General features: G+C 34.4%; 1 protein-coding gene and 1 pseudogene across 2 annotated transcripts; one reads left to right on the top strand and one right to left on the bottom strand.

Annotated features, from left to right (window-relative positions):
- The first annotated feature begins 4,471 nt into the window (after positions 1–4,471).
- Positions 4,472–6,188, top strand: LOC132253765 (uncharacterized). 2 transcript variants are annotated; one of them, XM_059736735.1, is made up of 3 exons: positions 4,472–4,630; positions 5,447–5,485; positions 5,563–6,188. In XM_059736735.1, the coding sequence occupies exons 2-3, from the start codon at positions 5,472–5,474 to the stop codon at positions 6,098–6,100; spliced, it is 552 nt and encodes a 183-aa protein (XP_059592718.1). In that variant the 5' UTR covers positions 4,472–4,630; positions 5,447–5,471; the 3' UTR covers positions 6,101–6,188. The 2 variants fall into 2 exon arrangements, with proteins under 2 accessions (XP_059592718.1, XP_059592719.1); XM_059736736.1 differs by having other exon boundaries at positions 4,474–4,630; positions 5,433–5,485.
- A 1,502-nt stretch (positions 6,189–7,690) lies between these two features.
- LOC100252812 (uncharacterized) lies at positions 7,691–20,032 on the bottom strand (annotated as a pseudogene).
- Between the last annotated feature and the right edge of the window lie 579 nt (positions 20,033–20,611).

The following is a 20,611-nucleotide window of genomic DNA, read 5'->3' as shown; positions in this document are numbered from 1 at the left end:
TGATTCACACAAAGTTGCGCAACCGTTTGGCAATGAAAAAGTTGCATAAGTTAGTTTATGTGCACTACAATATGTGACTTCGAGTTAAGAATTTGATGCAAGAACGAAACAATGAAGATTTATACAATCCAATTGATCTGAATAATATCTTTAATGATGATGATATATTAGATGAGTGGATACGAGAAGGAGAGGAACCTATTTTATCATCTGATAATTTGGATTGGTTGGATAAAGGTCTTCCCTCTAATGAAGAAGGTAGAGAAACAGTTCATGAAGAAGATGGTGCCACAAATTGTAGAGTTAGTACGCGTACAAGTAATGCTACACAAGAAAGAAATGTTGATTCCCGCCGTAAAGGTAAGGCTTCTAGAAAAATTTCTTTAAATTCTAGTAGTGATAATGGTGACAATGAGGGCAATAGGCGGGGTGGTGGCACTAGTGGGGGTAGTAGAGGAGTTGGTGGCATTGGTGAGGGTACTAGAGGAGATGGTAGCATTGGGGGCAGTTATGTTAGTCAAGTAGATCCTAGCATGTCATGGGCACAAGGAGGTGAAAATTACTATACCACGCAAGATACAGATCATGGATATCGACTAGGGATATGGGAACAACGAAAGTATTTGGAAAGACTAACTACATTTCCTAGTGATGATGATTATTCTAGTGGGCATGATTATCATAAATCAAATTATCACCGTATCGATGGGCACTTGCAAAATTTGGGTATGAGATTAAGACCGTATTTCAGAGGGGTAGATGGTAGATCATATCACACCTTTAGAGACTGTAATAGCTCTTCTAGTACTTTTAGTAGAAATGATTTTGATCGATTTCCAATTATGCATCCAGAGGGATATTCAAATACTGGAACACAAGCTAGTGATTCATATGGATATGATCAATCTTCTGATAGCAGTAGCATTGCTTGTCGAGGTTTTGGATACTATCAATATAGTGTTGATCCCGAACAACCTTCAAAACCATATTTTCCTGATTATGGATCATCAAGTCAATCATCTCAGCCAACATATTCGAGTTATGAACAACTCTTTCAACCATATCCTCATTACGGGAATTGCCACCCTAATTTGTATACTGATTCATTCCCAATTGGTGTCTTAGCTGATTCATGTCCAGCTGGTGCTCTTTGATTGAGAGAGTAATCAACAAAATTTATAACCTATATCACCATGCATTAGGATAGCTTAGCTAATATAGCATAATGGCTCTAGGATCGTTCACTGGGAAGGGTTTTCAACTCTCAACTGATACCAATTCAAAGTAAATTGGTGCTTTTTCATTTCAAGGTTAGCTTAAGAAATAAAACACAAACTTTGTTTAAATGAGGTTTTGTTTAAAGTTAACTAAAAAGAAAGTAATGGAAATTACTTATGAAGAAAAACATTCCTTGGAGGTTTAGATTCACAGGGGAGGTTCCTTATGCAAAAACAAAGCTCTGGTCATTTGGTTCATTTCCTCGCATTAGAGAATTAACATATAGTCAATTCTTTAATCGGTGCTGTACAAATGCTTCCCTTTTATGGGTTCAAACACTAAATCCCTCTCACTGATGCAACTTGCAATGACTCGTGCCTTTCACCTAACATTTGCCATTCAAGGTGATCTTTAACTTTGGACTTCCCTTCTCAAGCTCGCAAGAGATAACTAATGGATGTCTCCTTAGAGTCCAAAAGCTTACCAAGTGTTGGTAATTCTAGAAAATCCTACCTCTAAGTCACTTCCCAAAAGCTTGCAAGAGATAAACAAGTGCATCTCCAGGGACGGAGATCACGTGCCTTACCAAGTGTTGGCTCAAGTGACTTGAAGGTGTTTTAAGTTAATTAAAAACATAGAAATCATTAAAGGATCACACTTTCTCTTCATTAAAGACTGAAACCACAAAGCTACTAATTCATGCACTTGGAACCTTTCCCGGCAACCTTAACTCCAAGGAACTAAAAGTCTAGCCACTCATTCTCTGAGGAAACTTCCTCAAAGCTTGTTTGGCTAGTAAGAAAACTAACGAGAAAACAATTATATGAAGGAAAAACAGAGCAAGTGCTCTATGAAATATATTTCTTTCTTCCTTTGATTACATAATAGATATCTTTGTAAAGAAGATTACACACTATATATAAGAGGTTATTCACCCTTTGTACTTACTTAAAGACTAAGGAATCCTATGATAGGTGGATTACAAGGAGAGTTTGGGGATTTAGACATCAAATATCTAAAGCAAAATATCCCAAAATATCTTAAAATGTCGGTCGGAAATATCATGAAGCTTCAGGAGAACACCGTGTCACTGTGCAAAATCCGGGTAATCTGAAATGTCGGGTGCAGATGCTCTCCGGATGAGCGCTATCAGAAGATCCGGATATATCTATCCGGAGAAGTTGAAACGTCTTCCTCTCCCATCCGGCTGTGAGATATCCGGATGTAAAATGTCGGCGCACGGAATTCCTCCCCGGGTGGACTGAGCTATGTTGCGCAAGGGGGACCGTTTGCTTGTGCAAGGTGTAAGGACCCCTCTCCCAGATGACACGGAGTGCGCAAGGCTATATCCGAATCAACTCCATTCGGATTTCCCAAGAGGACACGCACCGCCATGTTATCCGGAGCAACTCCATCCGAACGATAGCATATCCTATCCGGATATGTTGTCCGGATGGAAAACATTGGCTATAGTGAGCAAGCCTTGCTACAACCCACTTTCCACCGCTCTCCAATGGTGTGTCCGGACGCCCTGTCCAGACATCTTTGCCATGGATTCCTAAGGACTCTCCTCAATCTCTGATTGCTTTGATGATCAAAAAGCTATCAAAACACCAAAACTTAACACAATTTGATTAAAATTGATTGCAAGGATCCTTAATATGTTAATTGGGTTAAAAGGTAATAACTACTACTCAAAAGTGTTTAAAAGAGTTAATTACAAGCTATCAAATAACACTTTTTGAGTAGTAATCATATACTCGTCGTAGGACTGATGATAATGATTTTGAACCCCCTCGTCATTCAACATGGAATTGATTATTGTATTGTATGTTTGTTAGTAAAAACATTATTATATTTGAAATAAAATAATTTTCTTTTATTAGCATTATCATAAATAACTCTGAGTAGGTACTTTTATAACTATTTAAATAATGTTAAATGTGAGACAATTTTATTTTATTAATTTTTTGAGCTTATTTAATTGTATATATTTTTCTTATAATTTACATAATATTTTTATAATTTTTTGAATTTTCTAATTAACTTATTTTACGTATCGCCCGATACCAAACCGATACGCCTCGGGGCCCTCCAAATTAGTGACCGATACCGCGACTTTGAACCATGCGTGACGAGGGTTACAACTAAAATGGGAGAAAATGGGGGCAGTTGGGCCTGTTCCATTAATAAGTACAATAAATATTTTCCATTAACATTTTAAGTGTATCTATATTTAGCTCTAATTTTTTTAAAGGGAAAATCAACCTAAATTATATCTAAATATTAATGGGGTTCTTATTATTTATAATTTTAAAAATGATTATATTTAATGCATTTAAATATTTATCTATTTTTTAATATAAGTTGGTGAGTGGTGCAGTGGTCATACCCGACAATCACCATTGCAATAATTTTATGGTAATTGTTTATGTTTTCTAAAGTATGCGATTATTTTCACTTTAAGGAATCAATAATTTTATAATAATTATTTATTTTTTCTAACCTAACCTTTGCTAATATTTTCACTTATGGAGTGTTTTATGCGTACATTTCCATTAATTACAAATTTCAGAGAAAAAAAATATTTCTTCTCAACCACAAATTTCAAATATTGTTTTAGTAAAATATTTTATTATTTCAGGAAAAAAAATTATTCTTTCATATCACAAATTTCTTATTCTTTTTGTTAGAATATTTTCCATTAACAAGTACAATGAATATATATATATATATATATATATTAATGAAATATTTTCATTAATTTTAAATCTTCAAGGAAAAAAAATGTTTCTTTCATACCACAAATTTTAAATCTTGTTTGTTAGAATATTTTCATTAATTTCAAATTTCATAATTACTATGATGATTTATGCTTCTTTCATATCATAAATTTCAAATCTTGTTTATTGGAATATTTAATGCATTCAAATCCCAAATTTAATAATATTTAAATAATAATAAGATTTGGTGGTAAAATTAAATAAAAATTTAGAATTATATATAATATATTTGAAAGAAATATTATTAATTTTTTAAGAAGAAGTTGTCATTTAGGTAAAAATATTTTTATTAAAACATTTTTTAAATGAAAAATTAAATTAATTTATATAAAATATTTTATTTAAAATTTAATTTTTTAAATTTTATTTAAAATACTAGTAACAACCTTTTTATTAATATTAATTTATTTAATAATCAAAATAAAGGTCGATAATTAATAATTATTTATAGAGAGAGGAAAATTGTTCTCATGATTTGTTTATTTTCTTTTATCTCTACTAAATATAAAAATCAAAAGGCACACACTTCTCTCACTCGCGCATCAAGAAGGCCTTTCCTGAAGTTGTCCTCCAGGCGAGAGCATCCCTAAAAAAGCCCTATTTTCCTCTGCCACTCTCAATCCTCGCAGGTACTAATCTAATCATGTTATTATTATTTTTTTTGCAACCCCCGTTTGATTCCCAAGAAAATCCAACCCCCATTCGATTTCCGGGAAAATTCATCGTCGTTTGATTTCCGAGAAAATCCATGCAAAACCCCCAAAGAAAACCAAGAAAAATTGCTTTTCTTTTGCTCCCTGTGTTTTCTGGATCTGTTTTAGGGGTCTCTTTGCTGTTGTGCCATTGGATTTAAATTTCACGAACCCTAAATCCACGATTTTTGAGCCAGGCTGAAAAACACAACCTTTGCCCGCAAATCATGATCAGATTACCCCAAATAGCATTTTATGTTTTTTTAAAAAAAAAAATTGGACAGATTTTGTATCCTGTGCGCGGGCTGGACTGGTAGGAAATATCGGGAAATTTCCCGAAATATCGGCGATTTTTTTAAATTCTCTTCCGGGTTCTCCGCCCGTCAGCTCCACTCGCGATTTATCGCCTATTTATCGGTCGAAATATAGGCCATTTTGCCGATTTTTTAACGATATTCCTGGAAATCGATAATCGGGTTCGAATATCGGGCCCGACCGATATCCGATATTTCGGCGAACAATTTTCCTCGATGTAAATAATTATTAATTATTAATTTCGATCATCACTATTTACTTTACAGTCCGGGGATTATCTGGCTTGAACTATGATGCTCGTTGATAATTTATGTTCATTTTTTCATTTTTTTTTAATTGAAAATTTATTGTTTTACATAGTTGATAATAGCAAATATTTTTTCTTGCCTTTTATCCACTCTTTTTCTTAACTAATTCTCACCAGTTTTTTATTTACAGCACCTGCTACAAGACTGTCTCAGAAATGAAGGCCCAACAGTATCTATCTTAATTTCAACATTTTTTTACTTCCTTTTATAAATCAATATAAATTAACCTATTACTTTTATTTTCAGGGTTATTCAAGTAAAATCAAGAGAGGAGATAAGAGATGACATTCAATTCGCTGCCCTTGATACCGTTGTGAGTTTCAACTCCTTATACGCTGTCTCCTCATTTCTGGGATTCTCCCTCACCACCATAGGACTACATAGCATTGATGGTCGTCTTGGCTGCGATGCCAATATCAGCACGATCAGGACCCTGATGTTCTTTGAGGTCATTTCCTTTGCATTTTTTCTCACATCATCATGGGTGGCTCATGGCTTGAAGATAATGATCAAACTTGTCAATGCTGCTGAATCAAATAAAGAGTTTAGAAGCCACTTCAATAGAAAGTCTATTCGAAAGGTGATGCTTTGTGCCATCTTTAGCTCAATCTTGGGATGTATTTTTCTAATTCTCTCAATAGTGAACATCCTTCAGATTCGACTAGGAATTTTGAGTTGTAGGAGTCCATCCACAGTCCAAGGAGCGGTTGCTCTTGTTGTTATTGTTTCATGTGGTGTTGTTTTCCATGTTGGTATTACTGTCTTGGCGTTTTTATATGTATGACTTTTGGTTTATATTCACCTACTGGTATGTATGAAACATTATTAATGTGTTTAATTATAACATGAGTATTTGGTTTTGTTTGTATTCATCTACTGGTATGTATGACATATTATAAATGTGTTCAATTATAATGTGACTATTTGGTCACTAATATCCCATCCCTTTTCTGTTCTAAGCTTAGTTTCTTTTAAGTTAAAATTTTCAATAATTGATTGAACATAATGGTTGTTGAGTTGCTTTGCAGCTAACTTTAGGGGTTGTTGCTTCTCATGAGAGAAGTATTAATGGAATAATTCTTTGACTGCCAATGGTAAATCAACCCAAAAGGGTATTTAATTTTTAAGAGTTTTTGATTAATAACAAACAATTTCAAATTTATGTTGTGCTTTGTTGTTGGATCTTGAAGTTGCTATTACTTTTCAGTTTGAATTATTTGACAAATACAATGATTTTATCATGCTATAACTTTTTCTTTTTCTTTGGTAGAATTTGCATACTTCAATTGTTTTGGTTTGGTAAGTAAAACATAGTGTTTGTAGTTAGAGGGCTTCTTTGTCACCTGAGATGTTTGTTTCATTGCTGCAGTAGTATAAAAACTAGGAAAATGGAATGATTCTAATAATTTCATTTTGTTCTAAAAGGTTCCAGGTGGATGCCTTTTTTGGGCAGGATGTTTTTTAATTTTGAAACCTTGGTAATTTCAATTCGAAGTGCTTTAAGGAATTCTTTTTAGTTGTTTTTGATAGTGAAGAAAAATCTTGGGACGCTATAGGCCCAAAAGTATGAAAATTGGATGGTTTGACTTAATACTTGTTCTTCAAATGCTCCAAACTGAGGGGTCAACTTTTTTATTGTGGTATTCGATTTTGGGTGTTATAATTGAGGTGAAAGGAAGTAGATCTGATGTAAAAAAAAAAAAAAAAAAATGCTTTGGTAGCTAGTATTGAGAAATAGACCAGGCTACATGATTTCATGCACTTCATCTTTCATTTAGTGAAGGATTGGTTGTTCTTGTCTTGTTTAGTGGCACTGAAACAAAAGTATTGCACTGCCAAACTCTCACACCCCAGTTTTTGCGCCTATGCCTGTTGGTCATACTTATCAAATACACTAGCATATGAAGCAAGCCAGAACCTACAAGTGTACATCTAAACTGCTAAACAAATGGAATGAAGTGTTTTCTTTTGTTACAGGCGCAAAATTTGTGTTCATTTTTTTCTCTGACTTTGGTAGCTAGTATAAGGTTTCTCTCTGACTTTAGCCTTTCTGTCTTCATGATTGTGTTCTTCCAAATCAACTTGAGAAGTTTCAAGAGCATACTTCTTACCAGATGCAGTATTAGATCCAAGTTCAAGAGCCCTATCAATGAGATCCTCAAGTTGTGGATTGACAGAAGAAACATGTATTCCAGAAATATCATCTATATGCTCACTATCATTTCCATTCAACATATTCCTCTCTTCAAGAGGAACTTCGGGAAAATTGATGGATCCAACATTGGAGGTGGTCAATTCATTATGAGCAGAACTAATTTCAGAAAAGCCTTCTAATATTGGTTGATGTGTTGATGGATCCATTATGCTTTTTGACTCTGCAGTACGTTTTTCATCTGTTTCTTCCTTCTCTGACTCAGAATCAGAATTTCCTTTAAGAGATTCATTCTCCTCAAAATCTTGTGCCCCTTCCTCCTCACCTCTCACCCGCCTTTCATTTAAATGTGATCCCAAGGAGCTCTCATCTAAGCAAAATAACAAGCCAAAGCCCATCATAAGAGGGTGTGGAGGAAGAAAGTTCTTCCCACGGATCATGAAACTCCCAACTGTAAGATATTCCCCAGTAGAAGCAGTTTTACTGACCTGGTGAGGATAAACCCACCAAGCACTTGTGACAATCTTTGAATCCCACGCCTGGCTGTGACAAACCTATTTTACAAAAAAATTGCAAGCTAAATAATTCAGAGTGCAGATATGCTGTTCACTCTTAAGACACAATAAAATGAAATAATACCAAAAGAATATTGAAAGATGACCAACTTACAGTGAAACATCCTGCTTGGCTCTAAGTAAGAGGGGGTACTGGATGTTCAGGCTTGTGGTTCTCGATCACAGTACTTGAAGCTCCATGTAGATCTGCATGGATATACCTAATTCATAATCAAATGAGCAATATCAGAAGAAACAACAGGGATATTAAGATTTCAGATTTTTATTTTTATTTTTTTTTAAAAAGAGGGATATTAAGACTCCACATTATTGGATCAATTCATATTCCATAATAACAATAATCAGCTGAGAGGGATAACAGCAAGCTGATAAAAGCTTAAATCATGGAGGTCTATGAATTAGATAAGACATATTTCATAAAATCGTATTTCCCTTTAATCCTAAATTCCTAAATCCCATTTCATAACTCAGAGAATTAATAACGTCTACCAATGTACATGATTGACATGAAAAGAGACAAGAAAGTATAACTTACAATAAATATTTGTGAAGATTAATTCATAAAGCAGAAAAGGCCTCCCCTAATGTTAATAGGAGAAACAGGTCTATTAAATCTCAAATTGCATAGGTAGGGGAATAAGATACGTAAGTGTGATTGAGGTGGTTTCCACAAAGTAAATAGATGAAGAGGAAATTACCTGGCATTAGAAAGATAACTAAAGCCTGTAAGCTTCAAAAATACTTTCACCAAAATGCTGACGACTGTATTACAATAAGTTGGAAATTCTAAGTCTTTACACAACTCTTTTGAGTCTTCTCATTCAAAGAAAGTGTTCAATAAAAAATAAATAAAAAAATAAAATACCAAACTAAAATAAAATAAGTACTACAACAACGGACAAAAAACAAAACCAAATAATAGACTAGCATTTAACAATATTTAATGAATATGCACAATAAATCTTTTTATTGGTTGAATATTTGGCCTAAGACATGTTAAACTTTTGTGTAAATCATTAAAGGATCCTTCTGTCAGAAACATTTGAAAGAGATTTTATAAAATAATATCTACTTATAGAGAGTCAATGTTGGATTAACATGTCATAGGAGTTATGAGGAAGAGTAGTGGAGTAGTATTCTGCAACAGGTGTTTAGGTGCCTTTGGAAAAACAAAAATGTTGATGAGGAGTTGTTGTTGGTTGATTTGAAATGTATGAATCTGAAACTTCTTTTTTTGTGGCATAGTAATGGGTGGAATTGGGCCTCATTTTTTTCCTCCTTAACTCTCTTAACTTCCAGTGCCACTTTCCTTTTCGTCTCTTTTTTTCCCCTTGATATATTCCCCATACAGATAAAGGTTTTTGCCCATTTTCTCTTCTTAGAGTTAAATTTGTTTATTAATGGAGAAAATCTACTTACAGGTCCCCTTTTGACATATAACGCTTGACAATCATCTCGTTCTGTTGAGCATCACGTCCACTGATAACCAAATAATTCTCACTGCTGATGAACCAATTAAATTTCTCAAACCAGTGAACTTTTCGCATATGTGAAATTGTGGCAACGGTTTTTTCCAGCACAATTATAGATGAGAAGATTCAGACACTTGACCATTGAGAAAAGACAACTTAATGGTTCATTTAAGCTCAACCAATAATTAAAAACAAAACTAAAATCATGCTTAGTAATTCTTCTGGTGCTGAGAGGCAGGTGTGTTGTTAGTTTTTTTATAAGTAATGGTGAGATATTATAAACACGTGCCAAAGAAAGAGCGCAACAAGGTACACAGGAAGTATACAAAGGGTACCGTGTTGTTCAGATCATTTAAATCAAACTAGATGCTAATAAACATTCAACTTAGGTCCTAATCATTCATTCCTGTGAATCTTCAGCGAAGATACGGTTAAGTACTAACTTTCCTCACAGCACACATGTAACATAATACCAAGGGCCAATAACTCAGGACCAGCTGCATTTAATGATTCAAAATTTTGAAAATAGCATCAGTACAAAATAAATCAAAGGGGAAAAACAACTGTAATGTTCTCCTACCTGTGAAAGCTGGACGCAAGACTTCTTTTCAGCAGCTTTAAAAGCTTTTTCATGAGCTATAATAGTCTTTTCCTGCTTGTTTTCCTGCCTTTTCTTCTGTTCATACCACCGCCGAGCATTCGCGTGTGCTGAAAGTGCCAAATCAACTTCTACCTAGAAAGTGAAAAGAAAAGAGATGACAAGTTTGAAGAATAAAGATATGGGCTTTACATGATCTGTAATTTGTTTGATCAGACAGCTGTGAACCAGAGTGGAAATTAGCATATGTCACATCCAACAAGATAAGCTTAATGGTAATTTAGAATCTGCATGAATGCCTTCAAATGGAAGTAAACATAAGCAGTTTTGTTATTATGACGCATTAAGATGCAAAAAAAAAAAAAAAAAAAAAATTGCATCATGCCACCACACCTTATCCACATGAAAGTGTCTTTTCATCATCATCCATTTCATCAAGGTTGTTACTCAACAGCAGTGTCATGCAATTTCTCTCAAGATAAAGCTTGTCAATGAGGCCAGCTACAGAATTTCCAGATTTTTTCTCTTCTTTCACCATTCGGGCAAGATCCTCCCAATTCATACCATTTGCCAAAGCAACACGGACAGCTAATATGGCAGCATCAACATCTTCTAGGTTATATTCTATCAATTCTGCCATTTTAATGCAGCGGTCAGCCTCTTTCTTCAGTGTATGCACACGATTTTCCTACAGCATCAAGTTGAAAGAGACTATAACACATGGCAATGATCATAAAATACTGAATAATATTTCTAGCAGAGAACCTTTGGACATGTAAAGAGAGAATGACCATAGCATGCCCATACAACCACTGATGCATTGGCTAGATTCTCATTGCTTGCTGCCCAAGTCACTATAACATAGTTGCAAGCAAGCAACTAGCTGAAAGGCTAGAAAGCATGTGAAACCACTCTTCTTAAAAGAAGGAAATGATTCTATTGGCTTCAAATATCAGACAATAATTTAAAGACCTGATCCACGTGTATTTTATTGAGTTTCTGCATGGCAGAGACCTCTTTTGCCTTTTGTTGTTGTTCTGGTCGTTGACCCTCAATTTTACTGTAGAACTCATCCAATGCAGCATCAAAAGTCTCAAATTTTACAAACTCCCTTGATTTGAACTGGTTCAATAAAATTGGGCAGAATTCATCATAGATCTGCAAAGGGTATTAAAACACGTAATGAATAACACTATTCTAATCGTAAACCAAACAAACATGTTTACATTCACACATATGTGGAACTTGATTATATCATATCAAAGCAAAAATGGAAGGAAATGACAGTCTACTCTGGATTAGCACACAAAGAAAAAAAAAAAACACATCCACAACCTGGCTACCACGATCTGGTTGAGATGGGGGGCAGTCCTTTCCAAAAATCTTATTCTGCATTAAAATATAACCTTCTGGAACTTGATCACCTTAGATAACATCTTTTAGCCAGTTCTCAAACTTAGTGACAGATTGGGCTAAACGCTGAATTGTATCAATGTCAAATTTGCTATCCTTAGTAACTTTTGTGTTTGGAATCAGACCAGCATCCAAAATAATGTGCTCAGAAAGTGCAGGCCCATAACCCAGTGCCTCTCCAAGAACAGCCTTCAAGGTCGCTTGCTTGGCACGAGCACCATCATTAGTATTTTTGCTTGGCTCAGATGACTTCACACCTTTGCGGTTACCCTGCTTCTCTCTAGGCGCATCAGACACTTTATTTCCACCCTCACTGGCCTTGACTGCTTCATTGCTCTCCGATTCCTTGGGAGATGTGAGGGCTGCTTGCAACTTAGTAGTGGCAGTACGCTCAAAAACTCGACAAATTTCAACTGGATACCGATGGCGTGACATGATTGAAACTGCTTTATCATCATCTCTGTTGTAAATAACTTGTTATCATGTAGCTAAAATTCAATTCTATGGACATTTAAGCAAAAAAACTTACCCTGTTAAGGAAGGAAATCTTCAAGGCCATTAGGAGCTAGCAAACATGGTCTCAACTTGGAAGGGTTAAACACAAGCCAATCCAAGCAGTGGTTGTTCTTGGGCAACTTCCTTTGCATCTACGCTTTGACTCATATTAGAAAATTTTTATTCTGCATTAAAATATAACCTTCTGGAACTTGATCACCTTAGATAACATCTTCTAGCCAGTTCTCAAACTTAGTGACAGATTGGGCTAAACGCTGAATTGTATCAATGTCAAATTTGCTATCCTTAGAAACTTTTGTGTTTGGAATCAGACCAGCATCCAAAATAATGTGCTCAGAAAGTGCAGGCCCATAACCCAGTGTTTTCAGTTGTTTCAAGTTGTTTTTTTAGAGTTGTCTTAAAGAATAATTATACAATTAAAAATAAAGTTATGAACATAAAATTATTTCTAAAGTATATTTAAAAATATTAAAAATAGGTTAAAAACAATTTTAGATTCCCAAATAAACTTTTATTTTATAAAACATCATAGAACAATTTTTAAAAATTGTTCTTAAAAACTATTTTTTCATAATTATTTTAAAAAATAATTACCAAACAAAGCCATATATATCAACAATGATTTTTTCGAAAAATTTAAAAAGTAAAAAACAAAAAATCACTACTTAAAAAAATAAATCTCAATTTCAGTTCAAAATGAATCCAAATTAATATGATATATAATTGGGATTAAATGAATCTAATTTCATAAATTTTAAACAATGATATAAAAAACAAGGAAAATCTTTTATAAATCTATTTAATATACTTACTTATCATTGCATTTTTCATTCTAATCCATTTTTCATTGTTTCAATCTATTAACTTTTAACTTTTTCAACTTTTATTTGTTTATATAAAAATTTTGGTTTTATGTACTTTTCTAATAAATGAAAGGTTTTTAAATTTTTTTATTTATTAAAATTTTTGTAATTTTATATTTAATATTTTATTAAATAATATTTTAAAAGTAGTTTCTCTTATGATTTTGAAAATTTTAAACAATTTGGATTTTAATGATTGATTAAACAATGGCACATTTACAATGATACTTCACTGTAAAAATTATATATAATTTTTAAATAAAAAGTTTCATTACTTTGGCTCATTTGCAGTGAAATTATTAGAGAAATCCTAGAGTTTATTAGAGAAATTATTCAATTGTTTTAAAAAAATTAAATTTTTTATGCAAATTTTGGTAAAATTATTGTAAATTTTCTAATGAAATCCTTTGCTATTTTTTTTTGTTAATTCTTATATATATATATATATATATATATATATATATATATATATATATATATATATATATTAAATATAAAGAACTAGAAAATGTATTATATTTTTATTATATTATATTTTATTTTAATTTAACACTGGAGAAAACAAATAATTTTACATCACCAATGCAAATTAGCTCGTTATAACTTATAGGATTTATAAAAAATGTCAACTTCATTAACTTCCTTCTAATTTTTTTTTAAAATGTTAATAGAAATATCCTTGCCTTATACAAATTACAAGATGTTAGGCTTTGTGGAGCCTAGTTTTGTTTGATCCGATTTGACGACCCGACCCGAATAATATTGCGTGGTTTTTTAATGGGAGATTTACTGAGTCTTAGTCCATGGAGCGAAGGCTTGGGCTTTTGGGCCCGTTTATCCCATTGTGGAACCGCATTTTGTAATTAGGGTTTTTTTAGTGTGGTGTGGTTACTGTGTTATATATAGAGAGAAAATATTGTAGCTGACTGAAGTACTCTATATTCTTCCCTGATAATAGTGATATCCTTGCAACTCCGTGGATGTAGGCAAATTGCTGAACCACGTAAATACTGTTTTGTGCGTGTGATTGTTTTTCTTTGGCGTGTATTTACTCTATTTTTTTTGTTTCTCACAGGTTGGGAATTCGGCCTATTCCCTTCAACTGGTATCAAAGCCTAGGGTTAGGTTTGAGTGGGAGCAATGACAGAGGAAGCAGGAAAGACGTCTGGAATAGAAAAGTTTGATGGCATAGACTTTGCATATTGGAGGATGCAGATTGAAGATTATCTCTATGGGATGAAATTGCATCTGCCCCTTTTGGGGACAAAACCTGAGAGTATGAAGGCTGAGGAATAGGTGCTTCTTGACAAACAGGTTTTAGGAGTTATTAAGTTAACTCTATCTAAGTCTGTTGCACACAATGTTGTAAAGGAGAAGACCACAGCAGATCTGATGAAGGCTTTGTCCAGTATGTATGAAAAGTCGTTCGCAAACAATAAGGTGCATCTGATGAAAAAATTGTTCAATTTGAAGATGGCAGAGAATGCATCAATAACACAACATTTGAATGAATTTAATACAATCACAAATCAATTTTCGTCTGTAGAAATTGATTTTGATGATGAGATTCGTGCTCTAATCGTCTTGGCTTCTTTGCCAAATAGTTGGGAGGCAATGAGGATGGCAGTAAGCAATTCTATGGGAAAGGAAAAGCTCAAGTACAATGATATACGAGATTTAATTCTGGTTGAGGAGATTCACCGAAAAGATGTAGGCGAAACCTTAGGATTTGGTTCTACCCTAAACCTTGAGACAAGAGGTAGAGGTAATGACATAAATTCAAATCGGGGTAGATCAAAATCCAGAAATTCTAATCGGAACAGAAGCAAATCTAGATTAGGCCAACAAGTACAATCCTGGAACTATGGGAAAATAGGTCACTTTAGAAGGCAATGCAAAAGTCCTAAGAAGAAAAATGAAGATGATTCTACTAATGCTATAACAGAAGAGGTACAAGATGCATTACTTCGTACAGGAGACAGTCCACTTGATGATTGGGTTTTGGATTCAGGAGCTTCATTTCATACCACTCTACACCGAGAAATCATACAGAATTATGCTGCAGGTGACTTTGGTAAGGTGTATTTGGCTTATGGTTCAGCCTTGGATGTTGTGGGTCTGGGAGACGTCCGGATATTGTTGCCCAATGGGTCTGTTTGGTTACTGGAGAAGGTTCAACATATTCCTGACCTGAGGAGGAATCTGATTTTTGTTGGACAACTTGATGATGAAGGACATGCACTACTATTTGTTAGTGGTACTTGGAAGGTTACAAAAGGAGCTAGGGTATTGGCTCGTGGAAAGAAGACTGGTATTCTGTATATGACCTCATGTCTAAGAGACACAATTGCAGTTGCTGATGCAAGTACTGATACAAGCCTATGACCACAAACTTGGTCACATGAGTGAGAAAGGGATGAAGATGTTGTTATCAAAAGGAAAACTACCAAAATTGAAGTCCATTGATTTTGACATGTATGAAAGTTGCATCTTAGGAAAGCAAAAAAAAGTAAGCTTCTTGAAAACTGGCAGGACACCGAAGGCTGAAAAATTGGAACTAATACACACTGATTTGTGGGGGCCTTCTCCGGTTGCATCACTTGGAAGTTCAAGGTACTACATCACTTTTATTGATGACTCAAGCAGAAATGTATGAGTTTATTTTCTGAAAAATAAATCTGATGTATTTGAAACTTTTAAGAAGTGGAAAGTCATGGTTGAGACAGAAATAGGTTTGAAAGTAAAATGTTTGAGGTTAGATAATGGAGGAGAGTACATAGATGGAGGGTTCAGAGAGTATTGTGCGGCATAGAGAATTAGGATGGAGAAAACCATTCCTGGGACACCACAGCAGAATGGTATGGTTGAGCGCATGAGCATAACTCTCAATGAGCGTGCTAGAAGTATGAGGCATGTTGGACTACCAAAAACTTTTTGGGCCGATGCTATTAGCACTGCAGCTTACCTGATAAATCGAGGACCATCAGTTCCCATGAAGTTCAGACTTCCTGAGAAGGTTTGGAGCGGTAAAGAGGCAAAGTTTTCACATTTAAAAGTTTTTTGCTGTGTTTTTTATGTTCATATTGATTTTGATGCTCGTAGTAAACTTGATGCAAAGTCTAAAATATGTTTTTTCATTAGCTATGGTGATGAGAAATTTGGCTATAGGATTTGAGATGAACAAAATAGGAAAATTATCAGAAATAGAAATGTGATATTTAATTAACAGGTTATGTACAAGGACAGGTTAACTGTAGTGTCAAATGTTACAAAGATAGATTAAAAGAAATCTGAGTTTGTCAACTTAGATGAATTGACTGAAAATACTGTCCAAAAAGGGGGTGAAGAAGATAAGGAGAATGTAAATTCACAAGTAGATCTGAGTACACCTGTAGTTGAAGTTCGTAGATATTCCAGGAACATTAGACCTCCATAGCGTTATTCACTTGTTTTAAATTATCTCCTGTTGACTAATGGAGGTGAGCCAGAGTGTTACGATGAAGCCTTGCAAGATGAGAATTCAAGTAAGTGGGAGTTAGCCATGAAGAATGAGATGGATTCCTTGTTGGGGAATTAGACATGGGAACTGACTGAATTGCTAGTAGGAAAGAAGGCTTTGCACAACAAGTGGATATGCAGAATAAAGAATGAGCATGATGGTAGCAAACGTTACAAGGTCAGATTAGTTGTTAAAGGGTTCTAGCAGAAGGAGGGCATTGACTACACAGAGATATTTTCTCCAATTGTGAAGATGTCAACAATCAGACTTGTACTGGGAATGGTGGTTGTAGAAAACTTCCATCTTGAGCAGTTAGATGTGAAGATAGCATTCCTTCAAGGTGACTTGGAGGAAGACCTTTACATGATTCAGCCAAAAGTGTTCATTGTTCAGGGACAAGAGAATCTAGTCTGCAAACCGAGAAAGAGCTTGTATGGCCTTAAACAAGCTCCTAGACAGTGGTACAAGAAGTTTGACAGTTTTATGCATAAAATTGGGTTCAAGAGATGTGAAGCTAATCACTGTTGTTATGTTAAGTCTTTTGACAATTCTTACATCATATTACTGTTATATGTGGATGATATGCTTATTGTAGGGTTTGACATTGAGAAAATTAATGATTTGAAGAAGCAATTGTCCAAACAGTTTGCAATGAAGGATTTAGGAGCTGCAAAGCAAATCCTTGGTATGAGAATCATTAGAGACAAGGCTAATGGTACATTGTAGCTTTCACAGTCAGAGTATGTGAAGAAAGGTCTCAGCAGGTTCAACATGAATGAAGCTAAACTAGTGAGCACACCCTTGGGTAGTCATTTCAAATTAAGTAAAGAACAGTCACCGAAGATAGGAGAAGAAAGAGACCATATGAGTAAGGTGCCCTATGCCTCAACTATTGGCAGCTTGATGTATGCTATGGTGTGTACAAGGCCAGACATTGCACATGCAGTGGGAATTGTGAGTAGATTCATGAGTATGCTTGGAAAACAGCATTGGGAGGTAGTCAAGTGGATTCTAAGATATTTGAAGGGTTCATTAGATACATGTCTTTGCTTCACAGGTGCAATTTTGAAACTGTAGGGTTATGTAGATGTTGATTTTGATGGCGATATTGATAGTAGAAAGAGTACTACTAGGTTTGTTTTTACTCTAGGTGGTATAGCTATATCATGGGCTTCAAATCTACAGAAGATTGTTACTTTGTCTACTACAGAAGCTGAGTATGTTGCAGCAACTGAAGTTAGAAAGGAGATGATTTGGCTACATGGTTTCTTAGATGAATTGGGTAAGAAGCAGAAGATAGACATTCTACATAGTGATAATCGGAGTGCAATTTTCCTTGCCAAAAATTTGGCTTTTCATTCAAAGTCGAAGTTTATACAAACAAAATACAACTTTATCCGTTACCTTGTTAAAGATAAACTAGTAATATTTGAGAAGATTTGTGGATCTAAGAACCCGACAGACATGTTGACTAAGGGTGTCACTATTGAGAAGTTGAAGCTGTGCGCAGCTTCAATTGGTCTTCTAGCATGAGGACAAGAGGATGAGTTGCAGGGATGAGGGATTGTTTCTTGGAGGATAACGGTTTGATGTTGGTGATTGAACTAGTCTTCAAGTGGGAGATTTGTCGGGCTTTGTGGAGCCTAGTTTTGTTTGATCCGGTTTGGCGACCCAACCCGAATAATATTGTGTGGTTTTCTAATGGGAAATTTACTGAGTCTTAGTCCATGGAGCGAAGGCTTGGGCTTTTGGGACCGTTTAGCCCATTGTGGAACCACCTTTTGTAATTAGGGGTTTTTAGTGTGGTGTGGTTGTCGTGTTATATATAGAGGGAAAATATTGTAGCCGATTGAAGTACTCTGTATTCTTTCCTGATAATAGTGATATTCCTGCAACTCCGTGGACGTAGGCAAATTGCTGAATCACGTAAATACTGTCTTGTGCGTGTGATTGTTTTTCTTTGGCATATGTTTTCTCTATTTTTTGTTTCTCATAGGTTGAGAATTCGACCTAATTAGTATAGATTCATTTTTTGTAAAGAATATTATATAGAATATTTCTAGGTTGATATATTATTGTAATATTAGACTTTCTTATAGAATAAGGAAGATTGTTGGAAATATCTCTAAAAATATTCTAGGTCATGAGGGGAAAAAGTTATAAGATGGAGATGGACTTGTAGAGACTATACGAGGTGGATAGAGATGTGAAGAAGAACGAGAGGTACTCTGTGGAGCGAGATGACTCATAGTAGGGTATGGATACAAGGAGTGGGGAAACATGTGATGTTTCGGGAACCCAATAGTTGTATTTGGTTCTGTCCTCTGTAATATTCTCTATTGTATAGTGGAATCATTCTCTCTCATCCGTGGACGTAGGCATGGTTGGTCGAACCACGTTAAAACCTCATGTACCGTATGTGTGATTGTTTTATCTTTGTATTTTTGAACTAACATTGTGGCATCATAGCTTTGGCTGGCATAACAATTGGTATCAGAGCTTGGGTTGAAGATTTCTGGAAAAGTAAAAGATCACAAAGCACATAAGATGAAAACAAAAGGAATTTTCACTGAAGTTGGAGTCGATTGCTCTTTCGTGGTGATATGATACAAAAAGGTTTGTGTCATGGAGAGATTGAAGATTAACTTCATGGAATTTGTTCTAAGGTGGAGATTGTTAGGAAGTGTCCCAAATTCCTAACACAAGAGAGAAGAAAAGAAAGAAAAGAGGAGATATGGCTATTTGAGACATTCAAATATATTATTTTATTTAAAAATTGAAGTATGTAAAACCTATAAAAACTTAATATATAATTTTATATTAAATATAAGAATTAATTTCCTAACAAGGACATTTTTCCTTTGAACATTTGGGTTTTGTTTAAAAATTAAAGTGTCATAAAGGGATTTTTCCTTTTTGTATACAATAAAAGGAAAGAAAGGAAGAAGAAAAAATTAATTAGAAACTAAGATCATATACTACAAATTTTATTTTGTGTAGTTCCCTTTTTACATAGATTTTTTAAACTAGCTAGTGGATCCCGTATTTTTCTATTAGATTTTTTAAACTATCTAGTGGATCCCGTATTTTTCGCATGTGTTCATACTCAATGGTGAGACTTACTTTTTATATCTGAAAAACTGATTTTAGAAAAAGTTTTATTTTTAAAAGAAAAAATAAAGTAAAAAAGAAAAACCTTAAATGTGATTTTTGACAAGTCTTTGAAAAATCGAGTATGGTATGAAAGTTAAGTTACCTATTAGAAAGGTAATATGAAAAACTATAACCCTTTTTTTAAGTCCTAAAAGTTAGGTTTCTACTAAATAAATTAAGAGAATTATGACAATTGATTGGTCAATAGATGAATAAAAAATATCAGGATATAAAATAAAGCAAAACATGTATGATCAACGTAATGAATGAATAAATAAAGAAGATGGAATTAGAAACATAAGTGAATTGCAAGTTGAGCACCCTCTCTTCCTCACAGAATCAACAAAGCTCCCTCCTCTCCTGCTAAGCTCCCTTTCTCTAAGTTTTCTTCTTTGAAATGCGTCTCACTCAGCTCACCACCCTCCTTCTGGTTCTTTGCTGCCCAAGATCTCCACCAAAAACCCGGAATACTCATCTCTGTTCTCTCCCTCTCTTTCAGGTTACTCTCATGCTAGCCTGGAATCTGCCCTCACTCCAGCTCACTCTCAAAGCCTGGAACCTCACCCTGTCCCACTCACTCTAACCCACTCTCTCTGCAAAACCTTTTTTTTTTTTTTCCATCCAGCCTTCGTGCACTCCTCTAAAACCCTATTTTCTTCGCTTCTCTCTCATAGTCAAGGATGAAAATATCGGTAATCACGGATATATCGATACTTTAATTTTACGGATATATTAGATATATCGACGAATATTTTGAAAAAAAATATTGATAAACCTAAATCAAAATTTATAAAAAAATATAAAAAAATTTCATAAAAATATAATTAGAAGTATAATGATATTTTTAAAATATCACGATATTTTCTTCCTTGCTCATAGCTCACTACCCAACCTAATAGAATAGGCAATCACCCTGAAAAACGTGTCTTCTGCTGCTCTCAACAAACTATCATGACATCCTGCTATACCACGTGTCCTCCCCAGCTAAGGTCTCTAGACACTTCTAAAGAAACCATTTTTTGATTTTCTAAACTATTCCTTATCAATTTTTGAA

This window comes from Vitis vinifera, chromosome 5 (assembly GCF_030704535.1).
Source record: "Vitis vinifera cultivar Pinot Noir 40024 chromosome 5, ASM3070453v1".
In the NCBI taxonomy this organism is placed as follows: domain Eukaryota; kingdom Viridiplantae; phylum Streptophyta; class Magnoliopsida; order Vitales; family Vitaceae; genus Vitis; species Vitis vinifera.
The sequence above is the reverse complement of the archived record's forward strand: the minus strand, read 5'-3'. Positions and strand labels throughout refer to the sequence as shown.